Source organism: Mauremys mutica, chromosome 3, assembly GCF_020497125.1.
Source record: "Mauremys mutica isolate MM-2020 ecotype Southern chromosome 3, ASM2049712v1, whole genome shotgun sequence".
NCBI lineage: Eukaryota > Metazoa > Chordata > Testudines > Geoemydidae > Mauremys > Mauremys mutica.
Genome location: NC_059074.1, coordinates 140533661 through 140558357, shown reverse-complemented (window position 1 = coordinate 140558357; position 24697 = coordinate 140533661). Strand labels below are relative to the sequence as shown.

The 24697-nt window shown below is 43.2% G+C and overlaps 1 protein-coding gene across 6 annotated transcripts in view; it reads right to left on the bottom strand.

The window, feature by feature from the left end:
• Positions 1 to 24156, bottom strand: part of KIF26B (kinesin family member 26B) — a 417971-nt gene extending 393815 nt beyond the window's left edge. For 5 of the 6 annotated variants that reach the window (XM_045010455.1, XM_045010458.1, XM_045010460.1 and 2 more), the window contains exon 1: positions 22859 to 23782. In XM_045010455.1, coding sequence (XP_044866390.1) covers positions 22859 to 23755 — 897 coding nt within the window. In that variant the 5' untranslated portion in view covers positions 23756 to 23782. Of the gene's footprint in view, positions 1 to 22858; positions 23783 to 23975 lie in introns of those variants that run through there. The other variant, XM_045010461.1, reaches the window with a different exon arrangement.
• Between the last annotated feature and the right edge of the window lie 541 nt (positions 24157 to 24697).

Here is a 24697-nt window from a genome sequence, read left to right as displayed (position 1 = left end):
TGAGCATTTGAGTGTTACTGTCTACCCTGAGCCAGGGTATTCTAGCAGAGTTAGTTGGTAACGTATCTTCTCAGAACCAATTAAAGAAAAGCAACCAACAGCCAGGTCCTCCATATGCTGCTCTTCCCTCAATAACCTTCAACTGCAACTCTGTTCCAGAACCTTCTCCCCTGAAGGCATGATTCTGCTCTCACGCTAGTTTTATGCCTGTGTAACACTGTTGACATCACTTGTTTGACTCCTGATTTACAATGGAGCAAACGAAAGGAGAATAAGGCTGTAAGCTTCTCTCAGAATGAAGTAATCTTTAATACATATTTGCAAACAGCCCCACTTTCCTTAGCAGAAGTTAATCATGGATCTTCCCGACAATGAAAATTAAGAGTCCTCTTTCCCCAAACCCCACTCACTGCCTGTGCCAGAAGAGCCCTGGGAGCATGTTTGTAACGTAACTGTTCATTCTCCTGACTACAGAGAACGAAGCTGAGGCTATTAAATTAATTTCATTTGGTGCAAAAAGGATTCCAGAAGTCAAAGGCTAGTATTTTACCCGGAAAGCCATTTTGCTCTTAGAAATGAGACTAGCAGGCTAATCAGAAATAGCCTAGTGCTGCTGCTGCCACTGCCATTATACGTCACTGCAGAAAGCAATGCAAAGAGAGAAATTATATATATGCAAAGCAAAAATCAAATAAAACCTGCACCGAATTCATAGCAATGAATCCTATCCCCTCATTTCATATGTAAGTGAGTAAATAGTGGCTCCGAGATTTCAGTCACACAGAGGAATATGGGTATGCTGGGAAATCATCTCAGTCTAACAATTTGCTGCAGATGCTTGTTTAGAGGACAATTTAGCAATCTCATCTATACGCGTTACTATCCACTACTTCCTCAACAGCAGTACTTCTACACAAGCTTCCCACACACTGTGGTCCCTGATATTTCAGCCACAAAATAACCCTTATCTGAGCTTTCCCAGTATGTGCTTATTGAAATGATTCCTGTTAGCCTGTATCTGCATTTGGACTGGGGGAGGGAAGAGTTTTATTTCCTTTGCTGATAACACAAATAGAAAAAAAAAGGAGTCAGCAGTTCTCTCTTCTCTTGTACTTATGTATAGCTCATTGCTTATAAAGAACCATCACAAGCATTCACCTTGGTAAAAACTGACTCCTAGAAGATAGACATTTGGATGCTTCATCTTTGGTTAAACTGAAGTGGAATATTAAACAGACAAGACAGAAACAAGGAAGAAGTGAGGTGTCCACCACATTAGCAGAGTGCGCTAATCTGTTAAACTACAGCGAGCTAAAGCCATTTTACTTCTGAATGAGTGCATCCACACAAGGATTTACCATGCGTTAATTTGTGTGCATAACTTCACAGCTTGAGTTGATTCCTTTTAGCTTTCCTGAATGTTCACATGTAGATGACCCTGAGCCAGAGTCTGGTGGATAAGGCACTTGCTTGGGAGTCAGGAGACCTAAGCGCAAATGCCAGCTCAGCCTTGACCTGATGTCTGACCCTGCACAAATCATTTCATCTTGGTTTCCTCTCCCACCATTTGCCTTTCTTGTCTATTCAGACTGTAAACTCTTATCTCTGGCACAGGGATGCTCTCGCAATTATATGTTTGTATATAGCCTGGACCAGTGGGGCTCTGCTCTCAATAGGGGTCTCTAGGTTCCTCTACAAATAATTACTGATAATAAATTAATCTGGAGAGTCAGTCCTGTCCCCCATGGATCTTAATACCTGGGCAAGAAGTAGTTAGATTTAATTCGCAGTGCAACAGCCTCAAGACGACCTGCCACACATCCAAGGTGCTGCAGTAGAATGTACAGGTTTTAGGGACTGGAAGAAGAGGATGAAGAAATTAACTCATTCAAGGAGGAAAATCTGCAGTTAACACTCCCATAGAAACAGGTCCATAGAAACAAGTCACTGCCTCAATCTTGGGAAATATAAATCAGGATTAAAATACTAAATAAAGGAGATTCCTTCAAAATACCATGTCTGCTATTAGGACAGTTCACTTTTTTTTTTTTAAATGAAATGTGCACAAGTCTCTTTACATTGTGATCTAAAAAAGGGAGAAGAGGATTTGGGGGTAATTTTTCTGGCTTTTATATAAAGTGTATTTCTATAAATCTTTCACGTCTCCAGAAGAGCTCCTCTAGCAATGAGCAGAGTTTTTTAAATCAGGACAGAGAAGAAGTGGTGAAATACAAGTGAGGATGTCTATAGTTATGGAATGGAAATCCTGTACTTATCACCATTTTCTCCCAGACTCAAGTCCCTTTACAATATTTTGTGTGCGCCTCTCCCTCAAACTCTATTTCTTTGTGCCTTATTCCTCTACTCTAGAAGACTTACCTTACACCTCTTCTATCTCTAGACTCCATCCTCCTCCCACAGGTCCGATCTAGGTTCAACGGATTTTCAAAGACAGGTGTGTGCTAGTTCCTTTTATCCATATACATCCCCTGCTGCTCTTTTTTCTGTGAGGTGGCATGTATGTGGCACACATTCCCATCAGTGAGGGCTGACCCATACTTTTGTTTCCCAACTTCCCCAACAGACTAAGATACTAGGCCTAGTAAGAATAACTCAAAATACAGGCAAATTCTTTCAGGACACCAAAAGATACTGGTCAAAGTGGGATATTCCCACAAAGTGGAATCAAGGGGTTTATTCCACAAGGTGTTAAACACCCTCAACTATTGAACTGTGGGGTGCTCAGCACCTTACAGGAGACACTTAAGCCAAAATGTAATGGACTGGGGGCTCTTTTGAAAGTTTTGGTTTTAGTAGATAGTAGAATTGGATCTTAAGTGAGTGTGCATACAAGACACATTTGCAGACCCCTCCAGATGATTAATAAAAGCCAAAATAAACATACCATCATTTCAGAGGAACAAAACATGGAGCCTTGAATGTGAATCTAGACAACGTAAGCATCTGTACTCTGACTTCTCAGCTGAGGGGAAGGAAAGCTGAAGCTCAGTTGCAAACTCTATTGCATCATTATTCAGGTTCCCTAAACGTTCTGTGGCTTTCCAGCCAAGGGAGGGGACTTGGGACCATATATTTCTAATGTAAAACAAGCAGCAAGGGAAACAAAAAACCACTGTATTTTTCCTATATCGTTCCCCTTTAAAAAGCATAAGCTAAAGGGAAGCTATATTTAACTGAATGTATATATTTCGACTGCACAGCATTAATAATGAACATGTTGCAAAAAAACTGAAGACTGTTATTCAACAGTGAATTGTCAAATACTCAAGAGCTAATCAATAATTTTTGCAGCTTCTCTATGATAAGAATGGGCTACATAATTATAGTAATGTTTTAACAACTGTGTTATGGATGAGATCATTAAATAGGTTACAATCAAAGATTTATTTAGTAGCTTAGTGTGCTTACTCAGGGATAGTAGCTGCTTTTATAAAAACACCAACAGTGACAGGATCAAAGAATGCAATTCGCACTCAGCCCCGGGAGAACTTTGTATTTTCTTCTCAGATCAGCCACTCACTCTGGCGGCTTGTCACAGAGCTCTCTCGACAAGGCTCTGGAAAAGCATTGGAAATAAAAAGTGGATATGGGGGGAGAATGGGGGGGGGGAGAAATCACAGAATACCTCCCCCCCACAAAAAAATCTTAATTTAAACCTAATTTCCTCACATAGAATTTTATTGGCCTTTTGAGCAGGATATTTTCAAAGGCACGAAGGGCAGTCAAGTGCTAACTCTCTCACTGAAACTCAACAGGAGTTGGGTGCCTAACCTTCATTTGTGCCTTTGAAGATCTCCTCCTCAATCTTTTCGTTGCATTCACTTTCTCTGAATGAACATAAAAGCAAAAGGTTATATAATTGCAACCACTTATTAGTTTAGCATTTTGCCAAAATCATATTCCCAAGTTTTAAAATATAAAGGGGAAGTAGTAGATTCAGAAAGCTACCTAAATCAGAACTGGTGATCAGAAAACCCCACTGAATCATAAGAGGCCAACCAACCTCTTTGCAGCAACACCGCATGAGAAAGATTTACAAAAAACATCTCTTCAAGAATCCCAGAACCCTATTTTTCATATTTACTATGTAAAAACGAAGGAGGCAGCAAGAATCTCCAATAACCCAATTCCTGAACTTTAGTGCCTTCATTTTCTTAAATGACCTCAATGCCAACTTTTCCCACCCCACCCCACAAAAATCTGTGTGACTTTTCATCATTAGTGGACTTTTAGCAAAGGAAGCAGATGATGATGTTAGGCATATTAAAGTTCACCTTTGTATTTCATTTACCACTCTCACTACAAAAATACTTATAAAACCATCACTAACAGCCTTGCAGGTGGCCAGTAATTCCACGACTTTCAGCCTGCTGAGACAGCTAGGTATCCTCTTCTGCTGAATGCCCTTTTTCATTGCATCTTCCAGTTTATTAGCCACCTTGACCCCAATAAAAGCTATCTATGGTCTAACAATCTCTTAAATTTGAAACTCATACCAACTAACATGTTCGTCACTTGTACATTTTCCCAGCAGGGTTTCCATGCAGTAAGATACATGCCTATTGTGAAGAATTTCCATTAGAAATATTTACACTAGAGCTACAAGAACAGTAGGGAGAAAAAGAAGGGGAAGGAGTACATGCTATATATTAGAAATGCCCCCATCCAACACCTTTTTTTGTTGCTTATAAAAGGATATATACGGACAACGTTTAGGCAGCCTCAGCACTTCCCCCGAGACACAAACGCCAGCCACACAATCTCAGAGTGCTAACTCTTCCTATGGGAATGCTGCCAGCAATTCCCGCAATATTGACCCTGGGAATACTAACATGATTTAGATGACTTGTTAACTTTTAATGATACCCATTAGGAAAGGGGAAAACACACAAGTCAACTTTCAATTTGCTGCATTTGACTGCTGAATAGGACATTAATGTTACTTTCTGCTGGCACTGTTAAATGAACAGAGAAACTAATAGAGATATGAAGAGTAATGGCTTCTATTCTTACTGTTCGGCGCCTGTTTACAGTTAAGATTGCTCTGGTGCCTTAATGCCTACTAGGATTTTTGCAGAAGTCTATCAAGTGAATGGAGTAAATGAGTAATTCTTTCAGCATTTGGCACTTAGCAAGTCAGAGGTTCATTTAGCTAAGAGGCATAGAAAAAATGAAAATATCCATTTGAAATAAGTATCGTGAAATCATTTCATCATATGTTGAGACCTAGACTGGGGAACTGGTTGTTAGATGGAAGAACAAGTACTCTTTGGTATAAATTCCATTACTATAGACTGAGAGACAAACAAACCAGGGCCAAATTCTGCCCTGACTCAGATCCCTTTGAAGTTCATTTGGTTCTGATAGAGTTTTACAGGATTTAAGTGAATCTGAACAGAATTTTGCCCATCTACACCTCTCCAACACATAATATACCAAAACCACCATCATCCCCATTTCACTCTTCCTTACACTTCCCACAGAACATTAGACCAAATCCTTGCCAAAATAAGATGAATAGGAATTTTCAAGCAAAAAGATACAATAAATCACACAATCTGGAGGATTTTGTTCATACATTTTCCTTCATGAAATATGGTCCTTGTTTACTTTGGACTGGTGATAAAAACCAACATTTGATTCCTCAGCATAGGCAAATAGGCCTAGATTCACAAAGAGACTTAGGTTTCAGAGTAGCAGCCGTGTTAGTCTGTATCCGCAAAAAGAACAGGAGTACTTGTGGCACCTTAGAGACTAACAAATTTATTTGAGCATAAGCTTTCGTGGGCTTACTTAACATAGGGAAAATAGATTCAGAGACTGGGAATGGTTGGGCCATTACACTAATTGAGTCTATTTCCCCATGTTACGTGTCCTCACACCTTCTATGGGTCATCTCAATTATCACTTCAAAAGTTTGTTTTCTCCTGCTGATGATAGCTCATCTCAATTGATTGGCCTCTTACAGTTGGTATGGCTACTTCCACCTTTTCACGTTCTCTGTATGTATAAATATCTTCTTGCTGTATGTTCCAATCTATGCATCCGATGAAGTGGGCTGTAGCCCACGAAAGCTTATGCTCAGATAAATGTGTTAGTCTCTAAGGCCTGGTCTACACTACAATTTTAGGTCGAATTTAGCAGCATTACCTCGATTTAAGGCTGGACCTGTCCACAAAACGAAGCCCTTTTTTCTGACTTAAAGGGCTCTTTTAATTGATTTATTTACTCCACCTCCAACGAGGGGATTAGCGCTGAAATTAGCCTGCCGGGTTGAATTTGGGGTAGTGTGGATGCAATTCGACGGTACTGGCCTCCGGGAACTATTCTAGAGTTCTCCCTTGTGACCACTCTGGACAGCGCTCTCAACTCAGATGCACTGGCCAGGTAGCCAGGAAAAGGCCCGCGAACTTTTAATCTCATTTCCTGTTTGGCCAACGTGGCAAGGTGCAGGTGAGTGCAGATCTCATCAGAAGAGGTGACCATGATAGAGTCCCAGGATTGCAAAAGAGCTCCAGCATGGACCTAAAGGGAGGTATGGGATCTGCTCGCCTTATGGGGAGATGAATCCGTGCCAGCTGAACTCCATTCCAGGAAACGAAATGCCAAAATATTAGAAAGTCTCAAAGGGCATGAAGGACAGAGGCTATAACAGGGATGCACAGCAGTGCCACGTGAAAATTAAGGAGCTAAGGCAACCCTACCACAAAACCAGAGAGGCAAACGGCCACTCCAGATCAGAGCCCCAAACATGCCGCTTTTATGATGAGCTGCATGCCATGCTAGGGGGTGCTGCCACCACTACCCCAACCCTATGCTTTGATTCCGTCAATGGAGAATCATGCAACATGGAAGTGGGTTTTGGGGATGAGGAAGATGATGATGAAGAGATTGAAGGTAGCTCACAGCAAGGAAGCAGAGAAACCAGTTTCCCCAACAGCCAAGATATGATTTTCACCCTGGACCTGGAGCCAGTAACCCCCGAACCCACCCAAGGCAGGCTCCCGGACCCTGAAGGCGGAGAAGGGACCTCTGGTGAGTGTACCTTTGTAAATATTACACATGGTTTAAAAGCAAGCGTGTTTAATGATCAATTTGCCCTGGCATTCGCAGCCAGCACAGCTACTGGAAAAGTCTGTTAACGTGTATGGGGATGGAGTAGAAATCCTTCAGGGACATCTCCATAAGTATTAGACAGGCCAGTAGTACGTAGTCGGGAATCATTGCATAACAAAGCATGGCAGTGTATGGTCCCGGTGTTTGCTGGCATTCAAACAACATCTGTTCTTTATCTTGCTGTGTTATCCTCAGGAGAGTGATATCATTCATGGTCACCTGGTTGAAATAGGGTGTTTTTATTACGGGGACATTCAGAGGTGCCCGTTCCCGCTCAGCTGTTTTGCTGTGGCTGAACAGAAATGTTCCCCGCTGTTAGCCATGGGGTGGGGGCAGGGGTGAAGCGTGAGTCATCTCTCACACCAAACCGGCAGGCCCTCAATACAAGAGGCAAAATGCGCCCTTGTAATGAAAGCACATGTGCTGTGTAATGTGAATAGCAAGGTTTAATGTGAAAGAGTGTAACCATTTTTCTCTAAAATGTGTCTTTTTAACTACCACTCTCCCTTTTCCTTCACCAGCTACAAATGTTTCTCCTTCACAGAGGCTAGTGAAGATTAGAAGGCGAAAAAACGCACTCGGGATGAAATGTTTTCTGAGCTCCTGCTGTCCTCCCACACTGACAGAGCACAGCAGAATGCATGGAGGCAGACAATGTCAGAGTGCAGGAAAGCACAATATGAACATGAGGAGAGGTGGCGGGCTGGAGATGATAGGTGGCATCAGCTTGCTGACAGAAGGCAAGAGTTGATGCTCAGGCTGCTGGAAGATCAAACTCATATGCTCCAGAGTATGGTTGAGCTGCAGGAAAGGCAGCGGGAGCACAGACCACCGCTACAGCCCCTGTGTAACCAACAGCTCTCCTTCCCAAGTTCCACTGCCTCCTCACCCAGATGCCCAAGAACGCGGTGGGGGGCCGCTGGCCACCCTGCCACTCCACCCCAGAGGATTGCCCAAGCAACAGAAGGCTGGCCTTCAATAAGTTTTTAAGTTTTAAAGTGCAGTGTGTCCTTGTCCTTCCCTCCTCCCCTCATCCACCACCCCACCCTACCCGGTGCTTCCCTCCTCCCCCACCCCTCCCGGGCTACCTTGGCAGTTTTCCCCCTATTTATGTGATGAATTAATAAAGAATGCATGAATGTGAAGCAACAATGACTTTATTGCCTCTGCAAGCGGTGATCGAAGGAGGGAGGGGAAGGTGGCTAGCTTACAGGGAAGTAGAGTGAACCGGGGTGGGGCGGCGTTCATCAAGGAGAAACAAACAGAACTTTCACACCGTAGCCTGGCCAGTCATGAAACTGGTTTTCAATGCTTCTCTGATGCGCACCACATCCTCCTGTACTCTTCTAACTGCCCTGGTGTCTGGCTGCGCGTAATCAGCGGCCAGGCGATTTGCCTCAACCTCCCACCCCGCCATAAACGTCTCCCCCTTACTCTCACAGAGATTGTGGAGCACACAGCAAGCAGTAATAACAATGGGAATATTGGTTTCGCTGAGGTCTATCCGAGTCAGTAAACTACGTCAGTGCACTTTTAAATGTCCAAATGCACATTCTACCACCATTCTGCACTTGCTCAGCCTATAGTTCAACAGCTCCTGACTACTGTCCTGGCTGCCTGTGTATGGCTTCATGAGCCATGGCATCAAGGGGTAGGCTGGGTCCCCAAGGATAACTATAGGCATTTCAACATCCCCAACGGTTATTTTCTGGTCTGGGAAGAAAGTCCCTTCTTGCAGCTTTTGAAACAGACCAGAGTTCCTGAAGACGCGAGTGTCATGTACTTTCCTGGCCATCCCACATTGATGTTGGTGAAACATCCCTTGTGATCCACCAGTGCTTGCAGCACCATTGAAAAGTATCCCTTTCAGTTTATGTACTCGCTGGCTTGGTGCTCCGGTGCCAAGATAGGGATATGGGTTCCGTCTATCGTCCCACCACAGTTAGGGAATCCCATTGCAGCAAAACCATCCACTATGACCTGCACATTTCCCAGACAGTCACTACCCTTCGTATCAGCAGCTCTTTGATTGCCTTGGCTACCTGGATCACAGCAGCCCCCACAGTAGATTTGCCCACTCCAAATTGATGCCCGACTGACCAGTAGCTGTCTGGCATTGCAAGTTTCCACAGGGCTATCGCCACTTGCTTCTCTGCTGTGAGGGCTGTTCTCATCCTGGTATTCTGGCACTTCAGGGCAGGGGAAAGCAAGTCAAAGTTCCATGAAAGTGCCCTTACGCATGCAAAATTTCACAGCCACTGGGAATCGTCCCAGACCTGCAACACTATGCTGTCCCACCAGTCTGTGCTTCTTTCCTGGGCCCAGAAGCAGCATTCCACAGCATGAACCTGCCCCATTAACCTCATGATGTGCACGTTGCTGGGGCCTGTACTTTGCGAGAAGTCTATGTCCATGTCTATGTCCTCATCACTCTCGTCACCGCGCTGCTGTCACCTCCTCGCCTGATTTTGCTTTGGCAGGTTCTGGTTCTGCATATACTCCAGGATAATGTGCATGGTGTTTACAGTACTCATAATTGCCGCAGTGATCTGAGCGGGCTCCATGATCCCAGTGCTATGGTGTCTGGACTGAAAAAAGGCGTGAAACGATTGTCTGCTCCGATGGAGGGAGGGGCGACTGACGACATGGCTTACAGAGAATTACAGTCCACAAAGGGGGTGGCTTTGCATCAAGGAGGAACACAAAAAACGCTCCGGAAGTCTACGCTAGCCTTGGTACTGCGGACGCAGTCCACCGACTTAATGCACTTAGAGCATTTTTTGTGGGGACACGCAAAACCGACTGTATAAAAACAATTTCTGAAAAAACGACTTCTATAAATTCGACCTAATTTTGTAGTGTAGACATACCCTAAAGGCGCCACAAGTACTCCTGTTCTTTTTAAAAGAGACTTAGGTGTCTAGAAAATCTCAGGAGCAATAATGCAATCCACAAAACCTGAGTTAGGCACCTAGGCTCCCTATACAATGAATGGTGGGAGACAGGCTCCTAAGAATGTGATCCACAAAATGCTAAGCAGAGAGCTGCCTAAACTAAACAATGGGAGATTCCAACAAGAGGGGTGTGTCCTAAGTCCTGCAGCTCTCACAGAGGCAGGCACCATCTCTGCTAGCAATCCACAAACAGAAACTTCTCTTCTGTAGTCAGGTGGCCTAGGCACCCAAGTTATTTCTTGTGAGATGCAGTTAGGCACCTGCCTCACTCTGCACAAAACGGCCAGAAGAGGTGGTGATAGGGCCACCACCACGGGACCCATTATAATTTTTAGCGCCGTGGTTAGAGCACTCACCCAGGATGTGGGCAATCCAGGTTCTATTCCCCACTCTGTCATTCAAGGAGAAGGGATTTGAACAGCAGTCTCCTACCTCTCAGGAGAGTGTGCTAACCATGGAGTTATGGGATATTCTGATGGGGACCAGGGGTAGGAGGGCTTCCTCCTCAATCTCTCCTACTGAAGCTGTTACACTTTGGATAAAGAAAAAGTAATTGTAGCAGGGAGACTGGACCCAAGGTCCCCAAGGCATCTAGGTGGGTTCCCTTACCATCACGCTACAGAGCTACTCTCAGTCTCTTTGTCTGACCCCGTGACTTAAATATATTTACTCACAGTGGAACAACTTCAACAGAAGAGACTGCAAGCCACACATCTGACAATCCCATAGCTCAGTGGTTAGAGATTTAGGATCTGCATAGGGGTCTTCCACCTCTTTCTCCCCATCAAGCAGAGGGATGAATTGAATCCAGGTCTCCCACATCCCAGCCAAGTGCTCTAACCACTGGGATAAAATATATAGGGCGGGAGGGCACAGCAGCATCACCACCACCTCCTCTGGCCAGCTTTTAAATGGAACCAAATCTAGTAGGCAGCCTTGAGCACACCTACTAGATAAGGCCCCATGGGTGAGGTAGATGCTCCTCTGCCGGTCTTCCCCCAGTTCACTGATCGCACTAGGGGTTAGGTGTGAGGTGGCTGTGCAGATACTTAGAGTAAGGCAGCAGTGCATGTACCTAGAAGGAGAAACTTGGGTACGTAGGAAACTTTTACTGCAAGAATGTAGGTGTTGAATAGTTCAGTCATCTACAGCGGATAGGCAGCAGCCAGGCTGGGATTTTGTGGCTCACAGTGGAACGTAAAACTGGAATGTAGGTGTCTAAGTATCTTTGTGGAGCTGTGCCACAAGCTATGAATGGCCTTGAAGAGAGCTGGACAACCCCCTTGCCCCAAGAATTGCAGACATTTGTTAATACAAGCACAAATTTGCTATGAGGGAAGTCATAGCCCCTTTTATTTGCTTTACTCATTCATGCAGGTGGAATTTTGACCCCCATGAATATTCATGGAGTAAGAAAGTGTTATGAATACCCATGTGAAAAATATATCCAGGCATGAATACTCATGATTAGGGCCCTACCAAATTCATGGTCCATTTTGGTCAATTTCACAGTTATGGGATTTTAAAAATTGTAGATTTCATTATTTCAGCTATTTAAATCTGAAATTTTACAGTGTTGTAATTGTAGGGGTCCTGGCCCAAAAAAAGAGGTTGGGGGAGGGTCGCAAGGTTATTGTAGGGGGGGGGGGGTTGCAGCACTGCTACCCTTACTTCTGTGCTGCCCAGAACCGGGAAGCACCCCTTCTTGGACTCCTGTGCACCTCAAACCCTAGTATTTGTGATCTCTGTGACCACAGTCTGCTACTGCCAGCGTGACACTTCCCACAGCCATGTTTTCATGCTTGCAGTTAATCGTTGAATTAACGGAGTTTGGTGGAATCTTTTTGAAGGACAGACCCTTGGACTTACAGAACTTAAACAACCAAATAGACACAGCACAGGCTTTATTTACTGCTAGCCAATTCCTTCTGACTTCAATGGAAGTAAGGTGAATGGGATTCAGCTCAATGTTTAATTATAAAGGAAGCCAACACAACCTCAAACAGGCAATACAAAAGTCTTACCCAAAACAAAATAGTCATTTAAGTGATTCCAGAGGAGTCATCCTTGTTCTGCGGAGAGGGATAACTTACGTTTCAACCATGGGCTAAGTCTACAGAGTTAGGAACAGCCTCCTAACTCTTCAGCAGAACTCCCACTGATAAACAATGAAAGGTTTGCACAAGAATCAAGAATATAATTCTACCTTTGTGTCATAACTAAGTTTTTAGTTAGTAAAATTACTGTTGCATTCCGCCTCACTCAGCAGGGAAAAAATGATGCAGGGCCCTTTTAGGATTGAAATCATGGTGTGTTTTTTTCCCAGAAGTATACTACTATTGTGAGAGTACCCTTTTCTACAGTAAGAGGCCATTTTGGCTCCAGCAAGAGCTCTTTTAATGACCTGAAAATCAAAAAGGAAAACTACAAAAAGTTGAAATAGATAAATTACTAAGGATGGGTACAAAAGAATAGCACAAGCACATAGGGACAAAAATCAATAAGGTTAAGGCACAAAATGAGTTACACCTATTAGCAAGGGGACATAAAAAGGCAATAAGAACAGCTTGTACAAATACAGTAGGAGCAAGAGAAAGACAAAGGAAAGTATGCCCACTAATGATTGGGGAAGGAGAACTAATAATGGATTACATCCTTATGGCTCAGGTGCTTAATGGCTACATTGCTTCAGTATTCACTAAAATGATCAGTTGTTACCAGATATTTACCACTACCAATATTGACTACAAAAGGGAAGGAACACAAGCCAAAAAAGGGAAAGAACAGCTTAAAGACTATTTAGATGTATTCATATCAGCAGGTTAATACTAGGATACTTAAGGAACTATCTGAAACAATCTTGGAACTGTTAGCAATTATTTTTAAGAACTTCTGGAGGGGCAAGGTCCAAGGGAATTTGAGAATGACAAACATAGTACCTATCTTTAAAAATGGGAATAGAGAGGAGCCGGAAAGTTATAGACCAGTCAGCTAACTATGACACCTGGAAAGATACTGGAACAAGTTATTAAACCATCAATTTTAAGCATCTAGAGATAATAGGATAATAAGTACAAATCACACCAAACGAACCTAATTTCCTTCTTGGGCAGGGTTACTGGCCTAATGAATAAGGGGGAAGCAGAAGATGTGATATATTTTGGTTTTAGGAAGGTTTTGATAGTTGTACATGACATTCTCATAAGCAAACTAGATGGAATTACTATAAGGTGGGTGCATAACTAGCTGAGAAATAGTACACAAAAAGTAGTTAAAGATGATTCGGTCAAACTGGGTGGATGTATCTAGAGGGTTCCCCACAGGGGTCTCTCCTTGGTCTAGTACTGTACAATATTTTCATTAATGACAAATAATTTGCAAGGACACCAAGTTGGGAGGGACTACTAGCACTTCGGAAGACAGGATTAAAATTCAAAACAACCTTGACAACCTGGAGAAATTGGTCTGACAACAAGATGAAATTCAATAGACACAGCTGCAAAGTATTATACCTAGGAAGGAAAAAAAAATCAAATACACAAATATATAATGCTAGCTAGGCTAAAGAGGAATTGGGGGCTATAGTGGATCACAAATTATATAAGAGTCAACAATGAAATGCAGTTGCAAAAGGGCTAATATCATTCCAGAATGTAGTAACAGGAGTGTCATATGCAAGTTTCATATGCTGTTCTTCTTAGCACTGGTGAGGCCTCAGCTGGAGTACTGTGCCTAATTCTGGGTGCCACTTTTAGGAAAGATGTGACCAAATTAAAAAAAAGAGTCCTGAACAGAGGTATAAATATGATTAAGGTTTAGGAAACCTGAACTATAAGGAAAGATTAAAAAACTAGGCACGTTTAGTCTTGAGAAAAGATGATCGAGGGAGGATGAGTAGTAACTGGTTCAGTCTGCAGTGAGGGAGATTTAAGTTAGATATTAGGAAATCCTTATAAAGATAGTCCAGCACTGAAATAGGCTTCCAAGGGAGGTTTTTAAGAACACGTTAGGCAAACACCTGTCTAGGTATACTTGGTCCTACCTCAGCACAGGAGGCTATGACCTCAAGGACCCTTCCAGCCCTATACTTCTATGACTGTCATAGATAATTAAGATAGAAATATTAATTGGGGGAAGATATTAGAACTGCCAACAGCTGTTCATTTGAACCACAGTTTGAACTAATCAACAAATTTTAGCAACCCACTATAAAGTGATACAATTTTAAGAGACCAAACTAAACAAAAGTTAAATATACCATTGCTCCGGTGGTAAATGGCTTTTTAACATAATACTTTCCACATTTTGTGATCTTTATAAAACATGAATTGAAGTATGAATCCAGGACAAAATAGGGGTGGGGGAAATCAGAAAAACAAATTAAGTCTTGGATTTACTGTCCAATAACTTTATATTATTGATAGCAGTGTTTGCCTCAAAATTCTATTGAGTCAAGTAGTTAAATAAAACTAGTACCAAAGTTCTAAATTAGTTACGCCTTAGACACATTTAGCTATCCCTTTTGTCAAGGGATACAATAGGTGAAATTTGGCTTTTTTTAAATTGCAATTGCATTTACATAGATGTTCAAGTCAAGCATGTTAGTCTAAATGTTTTAGCCATCCAATAGCTGAGGGAATGGCACCGTGCAACTCCATGAGGGAGCACAGCAGCCCCATGCATATGATCTTCCTCTCCTAACTGGACACAGCAAGAAGGGGAGAGTCACAAAGGCCCCACTTCTAGGCATTTGCACACATCTGACTATTTTACTTCTGAAGCAATTTAGCTTTGCCTACAGATGGTATGGAAAGTCAAAACCAGGCGGCTGGACTGCTGGATATGCTTTGGCTATGTTTGAAACTGCTATCTTTTGGAGGGGGTTAGTTGGTTAGTTCTTTGTTTTTGAAGTCAATGGTCAAGCTCCTATTTATTTCAGTGGTGTGAGAATTCCACCCTGGCACAAGTCCATTGATTTCAATAGCATTAACAAGGTATACATTTGGACCAGTATTTTTTCAGAGGACCTGGATCAGCATTCATGTCGCACTCCCCATCAGTACCTGGCCTGGGGAACCTAATGATCCAACTAGCAGACCAAATTTGATGATGAATCCTGGTCACATGCCACCTGAGGCACGTTGCACATATGCTAAGAAGTATTTTTTCCACAGTACTTCAGTGGTGACATAAGTTCCTAGCAATATTTGGCATATTATACCAAGAAGCTCACACTCGGAATTTTCAAAATTCAGTAATATTTGTTTAAGGATCTGTTAGCAGCCTCTACATTCGGTTTTTTGCTCTGTTGATATGATAGAGTCCTACTTGGAGAAGCCCCATCAGATAGTTTGCTATTCACCAATGGGATACCTCTTTGTGGCTCATCTGATGTCCCCTCCTTCGGTCGCTCACCCTGTGGTGGGATGGTCTTTCTCTCTCTGGACTCAACTGCTCATTCTTCCTAACCCAAGGAGGTCCCTCTTCATGGCTTGGCCTTCTGGTAAGGTCACTATAATTTTCCCCTTTCAGGGTGTCAAAGTCCCTCTGGACAAACTGTTTCAGGCAGTTTTCAGCTCCACTGCTCAGACTGTGCCACTTCTCCAGTGGCTGGTAGGGGAACTTGTACCCTCCCACTGCTCCAGGTTCCAGTCCAGGGACTATGTCTAGCAAACAGTCTCAGACCCTGGGCTGTTTCCCTGGGCTCTTTCCTACTTTCCCTTATCTGCTGGCCCACCCCTGGAGCTTCTTCTGCTCTCTGTGGCTACCGCACTCCCTTTGCTCCCTCTCCCCCTCAGTTCCTGCTACAGTCTGTATTCCCAGGGTTTATTCCCTCCTTGGACTCCTCTTTGTCTCTTGCCAACTCCCACTTCAAGAATGTGAATGCAGAGTTCTTCCTACAGCACCCTCTTACCACCAACTTCCTCTCTTTATGCTTAGTCCAGCTCCTCCCACAGCTGGGCTTCATCAGCCATTAGGCCTTATCAGCCCTGATTCTTCTCCAGGTGCAACCTGTCACAAGGTTAATCAGCCCTTTTTTTTACTTCCTCGGGCCTTGTGTGGATAGATGCTACCTCACAGCCCAACAAAAGAGGTAGACTGAAAGCATAGATAATACTAAGCTGCATTATACAATCAAAGAGATAGATCTGAAGGAAAAATATTGAGCATAAATGAATGCCAGTTTTATCTGGAATAACTTGTACTCTACAGCAGCTGCAGATGGACAGTCGCTGTGGAGTTGTCTGGTTACTGGTCTTTCTTTCACTTGTCAGTTAAATGAAAGATCCCAACAACAATCAGCAATATTAGTCAAATTATGCTCAGTTATGTTTTTGTAACACCACTTAAAATCAATGAGGTTTCATGGGAGAAATTGTGATCAAAGTTTGGCACATATGGCCTTGGAGGATTTGGTCCCATAAACTACTGAACAGAGACATAACTAACTATTAGTGTGTTCCTCTGTGACTCAATCTAGCTCCAATATTATTCATGCTGTGTAAAAGAAAATTGCATGTTTCTTTCAGGTGAGCACTCTAAAATTTCAAAAGAAAAATAAGCACCTCTGTGCATGGAAAAAAAATAGAAATGTGATAATTTAGCATCATCTTATAGAACTTCACACTTCTTGGAAAAGCAAAATGGCACCTTTTTGGTTTATTGGATTGTTGCTTTCCTAAATCGGGGACATATTGTAGTGTAAAGGTCTTAAGCATTTGCTTAACTTTACGCACTAAACTGCTTTCCTGAACAGGGATTCTTCCCTGAATGGAGACCTCAACAAATATGGACTGGAAACTGCCTATCCAAAACATGAAGTGGACTTGCAGTTCTTGATAGCATCTAACATATATGTTAGTGAAGTGTGAGGAATACCATGCACATGTTTTTTATGCTGTGGCATGACACCTCCATTGTGACATGTTATAAACTAGCAGTGTGACATACCAATCAAAATCATGTGTGACATGCCTCACAGTTCAGACATATGTACCATGGCCACAAAAAGCTGCAACCCCTATTACATAACAATGCAAAGCATGAAAGTCAGGTATAGTGCAGAGATGGGCTGTACAATTCAGTGCTTGGAAGCATCTCAATTTCTGATCTTAAAGGGCCCATTGCTGATGTGGCTAAAGCTGTGCAAACCTCTTTCAGCTCTAAATTCACAGATACTGTGATCTTTCTAATAATCTGCTGACATAAGCAAGCATCCCATTACATACTGATGGCCCATATTTGTAGTATGTGATATTTTCACTAGTACTGTCAAGGGAATTTATTATGGAACATTCTTCCCAAAATTATACACTGGGACTCTGTTCTTGTAGCACACACAAAAAATTGCTACAAATGTTTATATTCCCTTTTAGGAAGATAATCCAATGCGTTTAGTTAAGAAACTACTTGAGACCCTAGTGTATTCTCTGTGGCTTGTAGAAGACACCTTGAATTGACCAAAATACTCAAAAGTCACCTTACATAAGGGGCTAGCTATACACTAAGCATTCACCTGTTTCTGAATAATGGGTTGGCAAACCCATTTCACAGTTTGTGGAAGGGCAGAGTTTGGTCAAAATGTTACTGCCCCTCCTCACTCACAGAAACTGACTGAAATTTTCATCGTATGCAATTTCCCCCACCCCCCACCCCCTCAGAGGTCGGGCCATGGCCCTCTGGGAGCATTTTCTGTTCAGAAAGGGAAATAATCTCCAACCAATTGAATATCGAGATGGGCCTGGTCCTAATTTCCATTTCAGTCAATAATAGTAAGCTTCTGTGATCCCATAGAGGTGACTGCATAGCTAAGAACCTTGACAACTTCATAAGAAGGGATCTTCTTAACATACACTATTTTCACCTTTCCCCAAAGCAAAGTTGCCATATGCAAGTTTGGGCAAAATAATCATATCAACATTATCTCACATGCAGGAGTCTCAGAGCGAACTGTAGCTCAGGTGACCTCCGGCTGCTTTCAATGGAAAGTTTGCATGCATTTTTCATTGGTGAAGATATATTCCTAGGTCTGCTTTCTCCAATATACATATCTAATTTGAACCATTCTAAGCAGCTGTAATTCCAGGGCAAAGGAGGAAGAATGTGGGGACATCCCTATTTGCCAGGAGACATGCAATTGCAAAATGTGTTGCAGATGATTTATACTAAATGTTTGGTATTGTGACCTGTGATGCAATACAAAAGAATAGCTGTTGTTGTCTAAACTTTAATGGAGTTAATCCCTCCAAATGCTGACAAATTACTGCCCCAGGCCATTTAAAAATCAGATTTCTAATGCAATAATCCTATCTGCATTACAATGAGTTGGGATGAAATGATTAGGTGCCTGATATTTTTGCACAGTGAATTAAGTCACTGTACTGGCTGGCCGTGCTTGTTCACAAATTAAAGGTCTAGACAGAAATGAAATTCCATTATTCTGCCACTTACTAAGCTTCGAGGAAGGGTTCATTACTGTCCTGTCTCTACTGGGAAGGTTTCTAAAGTAGCTACAAGCTATCAGGAACCTATTTTTCCATTATATCAACTGCACAGCTTTTTTCATTATTAATATTATTAGTTAAGCCTTTGACTACTGAACACTTCTGAAATGGGAAAAGGCTAAATCAACAATACATGAGCACAAATGAGCAAAAGTTTCAGAAAAATACAAGATGTAATTTTTTTCGCCCATAATCCACAGGACTTTTCATGGTTAGTCATAGGCCTAAACCAGATCTATTTATCCACCACCCAGGAACTGTGGGCCATTCAGCTAAATGGACCAGGATACAAACCACTTAACAGATGGTGTTTTACAAAACTAACCTCTGTTTCGGCCATCTCTAATGTTTAGTTAATATGTGTCAGGTAGATAAGTATAAGCACGGAAATTATTTCCAAATGGGATACATTTAAATTACCTCTTCTGGTAAAGGCCAAATTTTGGATTTTGTTGAACTCCAGAACAAGATAACGTTGGAAAGCCTGAGACTGTACTCTTGAGCTAAATATTCATGTTATTTATACACACACAGAGCAGAATCTTTAGTTAACCCAGTTATTTTTTAAATACATAATGTCTGTGTTTAGCATCATTGAAGTCAATGGGAATTTTGCCATTGACTTACATGCAGACAAGATTTAATCTCAAGTCTATAGTAAATGTAAAGATATCACATCATACATGTGTATAGACAAAGTTGAGTCTGATGCCCTTCTGAAGACATATTCCAAATGGGCCAGGTTCAGAAAAAAGCTTAATGAACTCTTTTAAAAGAGAAAAGGATTAAGGAATAAAAACCTACCAATAGCCTTATTCATTTCTGAGACAGTCCCTATTGCTGTTCAAATGGCATACTTCATTAAAATTGCCTCTAAAATATACTGAATTCCTTTTAATATACAGCACAGTGTATAATTAATTACAACCTTCTAAGATCAGTTGGGTTAATCAGATTCAACACATATGTGTTTCAGGGTACAGTTACAGTAACTCATCTCATTCTCATAGTACTTAACCCCTTGAATGCAGATAGCTAGTTTGTGTACATAGTTTATATCTGTATCACTGTGGGAAAAGGGATTTGAGCTTTATGATGCCTGTTCCAGATGCCAGGAGTGCAGCATTTAAATGGTTAAACTAAGGTAGAACTTCTGTAATTAGAACTAATCTTTCTGCCAAACAACAAAAACCTTAAATTTCCATCCTGTTGACATATTTAGAATGAATGTTTCTAGTTAAAGTTAAAGCTCCACACCTCAGTGCTAACAATGAGCTAGTCAGAGACAGCCTTGTTCCACATTAAGCATTGCTTTTTCTGTACCAATGTAATGCTTCACTGCATAGCTTCATACTCAATCTGCTTACACAGCAATTAAGTGTGGTATTGGGCTAGATAGATATATGCAAACATTTTAAATTATATGATTACTCAGTATGAAAGAATTTATGTAGGTACAGGTTCAGATAAATCATTGTAGATTCTATTAATCTCTATTGTGTATATGCCAAAATAAAGCTGCTAATGGATTATTATATTCACTACAACAATATCAATGACCCAAAGTTATATGCATTTTAAATACAATATAAATGCAAAATGAAAAATATGTTTTGCTGACTATAGATATAACACTTATGAAATTCCAGGCTACTTTCAGCAGGAGCAGCAAAACAAAAAAAACTTGTAAGTCAGTTAGATTCATACAAGATGACTGATGCTTTTTAGATCCCCTATTTGATGATCCTCCCAATATTTCATAGTTACAAATGGATGTTAGTAATTAACCGTATGGTGGACACCATGTATCCTGCAAGGTGCTGAGCAAGTTGCTCAGCAAGTTGCTCCTGAGGGATACTGAGAACCATCCATTTGACCTGCTCCCACTGAATTAAATTGTCAAACGCCCATTGAAATCAATGGGAGCAGAATTGTTTCAGTGGGAGCAGAGGGTGTTCAGCAATTTTCAGAACTCTAAGAACAGTAATACACTAGATCCATTTATGGGCCTGATCCTGAAAGTCTTACATGAGTAATCTTTACAAAATAACCCTAATAAAGTCAATGGAACCACTCATGTTATGTTTATTATGGTAATGCCTAGAGATTAACCAAGAATGGGGCCCCAATGTCCTAGGCAGCTACAAACAGAGTAGACAGTCCCTGCTTACATAGATGAGGTAGACAAAAGATAGGAGAAAGGGATATCCATGCACACATACAAGCAGAGTGATAGTTTGTAAATGGTATGTTAATTCTATAATTTGTTTATTTGTGAACGGGGGGCATGCTAAATGGAAGGGGAAGACAGAAGGGACATTAAGGAGGAGAGGGAGGAAGAATTACGCAAGTGCATAAGGCTTGCAGGATCAGGCCTCTAATGCCATCACGGCAGCTGGATTTTTATTTATTTATTTATTTTGAGTGGACAATGCTAAGGTAAGTGATTCCAAGGGATTTAATGCAGTTGGGAATGAAAGTAATGACTGCAGCTTTTAGAGTGTTATAATACAGAACCATACAAGAGTGTGGAAGAGTTTTTACCTCATACAATGAGATCTATCATTTAATGCCTGACATTTTATGATGGGCAGAAAACCCTACAGTTTATGATTTATCCAACCATTACTGTAAAATATGATTCCCCCTCTTATCTCAAAGCTCACATTATGACAATCACACGGGCAGTAATTCCAAAGCTGGCAAGTCATAGCTGTTGCATATAATGTAACTTGAATTTTTAAAATAAATTAATTCCAAGCACAGCTTCCTCAGGATTCAGCAACAGTTATGAATATTTACGTCAATTTAACCCTTTCAACATACATTTTTTCCCAGTTTGTGAATAATTCAGCTTAAACAAACCAGCTATTGAGATGAGGTTACTACTAGCCCTTATTCTGTTGTTTGGGAATCACACGGATTCCCTTTCACAACACTAGGCACATAAATAAATAAATAATGGTAAATACAACAACAGTACTAAAGACCCTTCCACAGCAATCAGCTCTTTTCCTGGTACTTATTTATTGTAACCACTAATGAAAACTCTTTGAAGTGGAAGAGTAAATATTATCATTTGATAGTACTTGGGCCCAACAGTGCAAACACAATTGCATTGTGTTACATTCTGGGAGCTCTAGATCTATCCACAATACAGCACTTGCAGGGTTGCTATGGAGGAGTCCAGTGCTTACAATTCTGTTGGCACTCAATCAGCACAGGAGCTGCTGATCACTCTTTCAGGGCTGTTCACCTTAATCTTCATCTGCAATACAAGGGGGGAAACTACTGACTACAGAGGATGGCTTTAGTAGGGCCACATTTTCCAATGCTGACCACCCACAATCAGAGCCAAAAAAACCAACTCTGTTTTAGGCACTTAAATAAGAACCAGATTTTCAAAAATGTTCTGCACCCAGCAGCTCCCAATATGACACCAATGGCTAGATCCCTCATCTCTTTAAGAGAGATCATTGCCCTTATGGTTAATGTTGTAGCTGGGGACCTGGGTGCAATTGCTTGCTCTGACAGACTGCCTGTGCGGGTTTAGGTACTTCACTTTCTTCTCCTCAGTTACCCATCTGTAAAATGGAGCTAATGGTAGTTCCCTAACTCCCAGGGATGCTATGAGAATAACTGTACTGATCACTAAAAGGTACTCAAGATACTAGCATTAAGTGCCAAGTAAGTACCTAGAGAGATCTGGGTGCTTGTTGGAAAGTCTGGCCCCTAGAGGGGAGGAGAGAAGCTGTATGAAGTGGGAGAGGGACCACAGATGCTCAGACATTTGCACCGTAGCCCATCCTCTGTTACCAAACAATACAATAGGTATGTGGGGAATCGGAGTACAAAAATACCAGCAGTGGAATGAAAGGAGAAGGCAAAGAACGGCTTGAGGGAGTGACTCAAAACGTCCAGAAGCCTTTCACATGTGCAAGGGCAGAGGAGAGAGTCCAACAGGGACAAAGCGGGGGGGGGTGGGTGAGGCTGGAGGGAAAGAAGAGCTAGGAAACGGGGAATAAAAACAGGGTATTTAAAAGCCCTCCCCCCAAATTAGGGGTGACCCCGACCTTCATCAATCCTGGCTGTGAGTCTGCGGGCGCCAGTGGAGCCCCGCCGGCTTTGTGAATGGGGGTGGGAGCATGAGCCCGTGAATGCCCCCGCCTGCCCCAGGGAGTCTTTGCACTCACACACTCCCCCCCCCCCCCCGCGGCGGGAACCCAGCCCACGCGGCCCGCCCGCCCGCCCGGCCCCGCTCACCTTGCTGCTGAAGGGCCCGGGGATGAGCAGTTTCAAGGCCTGTCTCTTCAGCTCCACCAGGCGGGCGTTGCAGTTCTCGCACCAGACCCCGCTGCCGGAGCCCGGCGAGGAGCCGCCCCCGCTGCCAGAGCCCGGGGAGGAGCCGCCCCCGCTGCCAGAGCCCGGCGAGCCCGTGCCGAAGCCCGGGGAGCCCCCCAGCGAGCCCGGCGAGCTGCTGCCGATGCCCGGGGAGGCAGGACCCGGCGAGCCGCTGAAGGAGCCCGGCGAGGAGGTGCCCGATCCGGGGGACGGGGTGCCGGACGAGCCCAGGACGGAGCCGGCTCCCTCGGGGGCTGGGCGGCTCCCAGCCCGGGATTCCTCGTACGCTTTCCGGTACCAGCTCTCGGGCGAGAAGGGGGCCGCGGGCTTGGTGGGGGAGCAGGGCTCGGTCACCTGGAGGAGGAGCAGAGGGGGAGGCAGCGAGTGAGGCGCGGGCGGCGGGCAGACCTCGCGGGGCCGCCCCGCTGCCGTCGGTAATTGCGGCTGCTCGACCGACCCCAGCTGCGAAGCGCCCGGCCTCCCGCGCCCGGCATTGTCTCCGGGCGGCCACCTGGGCGCGGGAGGGGGCGAAGCGGTACCGGCCCCGCTTCCGATCCCCCACCCCGCGGCTGTCTCCAGCCCCACGCCCTGCGGTCGCTCGGGGACTCCTTCCCGGGCGGGGGGTGTCAATACAGGCTGCACGTGTGATCGACAGAGAATCGATCCCGACCGGTGTGGGGCCGCGCAAAGCCAGGTCAGCTCGGATCGCGCATTGAAAGGCCACCCGGGGCTGGAAATAAAAACAAAGTTCCGCAGGGAGGGTGAGGAGGGCGAAAGTCTACAGCGGTCGCAGGGGGAAAGGAACCCAATGCACTTCATGCAGTTGAGAGCTGGTTGGATACACCAAGTAATATACTCAGCCAGGTGAAGCTCTGAATGGGAACATGCAGCTTAATAAGGTTCACATGTTGGTACCATTTGTTACAGGTCAGTTTACAGGGAAAGCTATAGCATGGGTCCTTGGGAAGGAAGAGGAATTAAAATCCTTAGCGCAGATGGATTTAAAAGATTCCCTGCATTTCATGTATGGATAACTTACCCCATATTTCCTGCTTCTGGTTGTGACTGCAATTCTCTCTTTATTTCCAGCCACTGAATTCATGATGATTTTTATAAAACAGGAGAATGTCCAAAAAATTTCCCGTTACATCCAAAATTGAGAATTTTCAATCCAATAAGGTTCACCAGCTGGATAGATAGATTGTAAGCGCTGCACCAAATTCAACCTTTCCCTCCAGAGAAAATACAGAGCCCAGAAGCACCATCAATTTTCAGGCAAATGTTTTGGATTTTTTTTCTTCAAAACATCTTTTTCCTCATGATCTTCTCTCTCTTTCACTTACACCCCTTGTTTTCATAGACACACCAACATCCAGAGTATCAGCATTTTCCCCCACCAGACAGTACAGTTTTCCTCCACACGTGAAATGAACAATCACATCCAAGGTAGCTTTAGGAAGGTATAAGAGAGAGAAAGCCAGACAGCTATGCTCTGCCTAGAAGCAGAGATTTCTCTCTCTGCTACTGGTGCTGTGGTAACTTGTTTCCTTCACTAAGGTTTGTAACTGAGTTAAAAGAAATCCTCCAAAAATATCAGGATCCAGTCTCTGGGAGGAGCTTCCGAGTCCCTTGCAGCCAATATCCTTCTGCCCATTTGTGCCTGACAGTTTTGTAAGGGAAAGGAAGACTCTGGCTATATAACACTCCTTGGTCAGCAGAGGAGCTGCAGAACGTTTGCAACTGACGCCCCTGAAGGCTTTG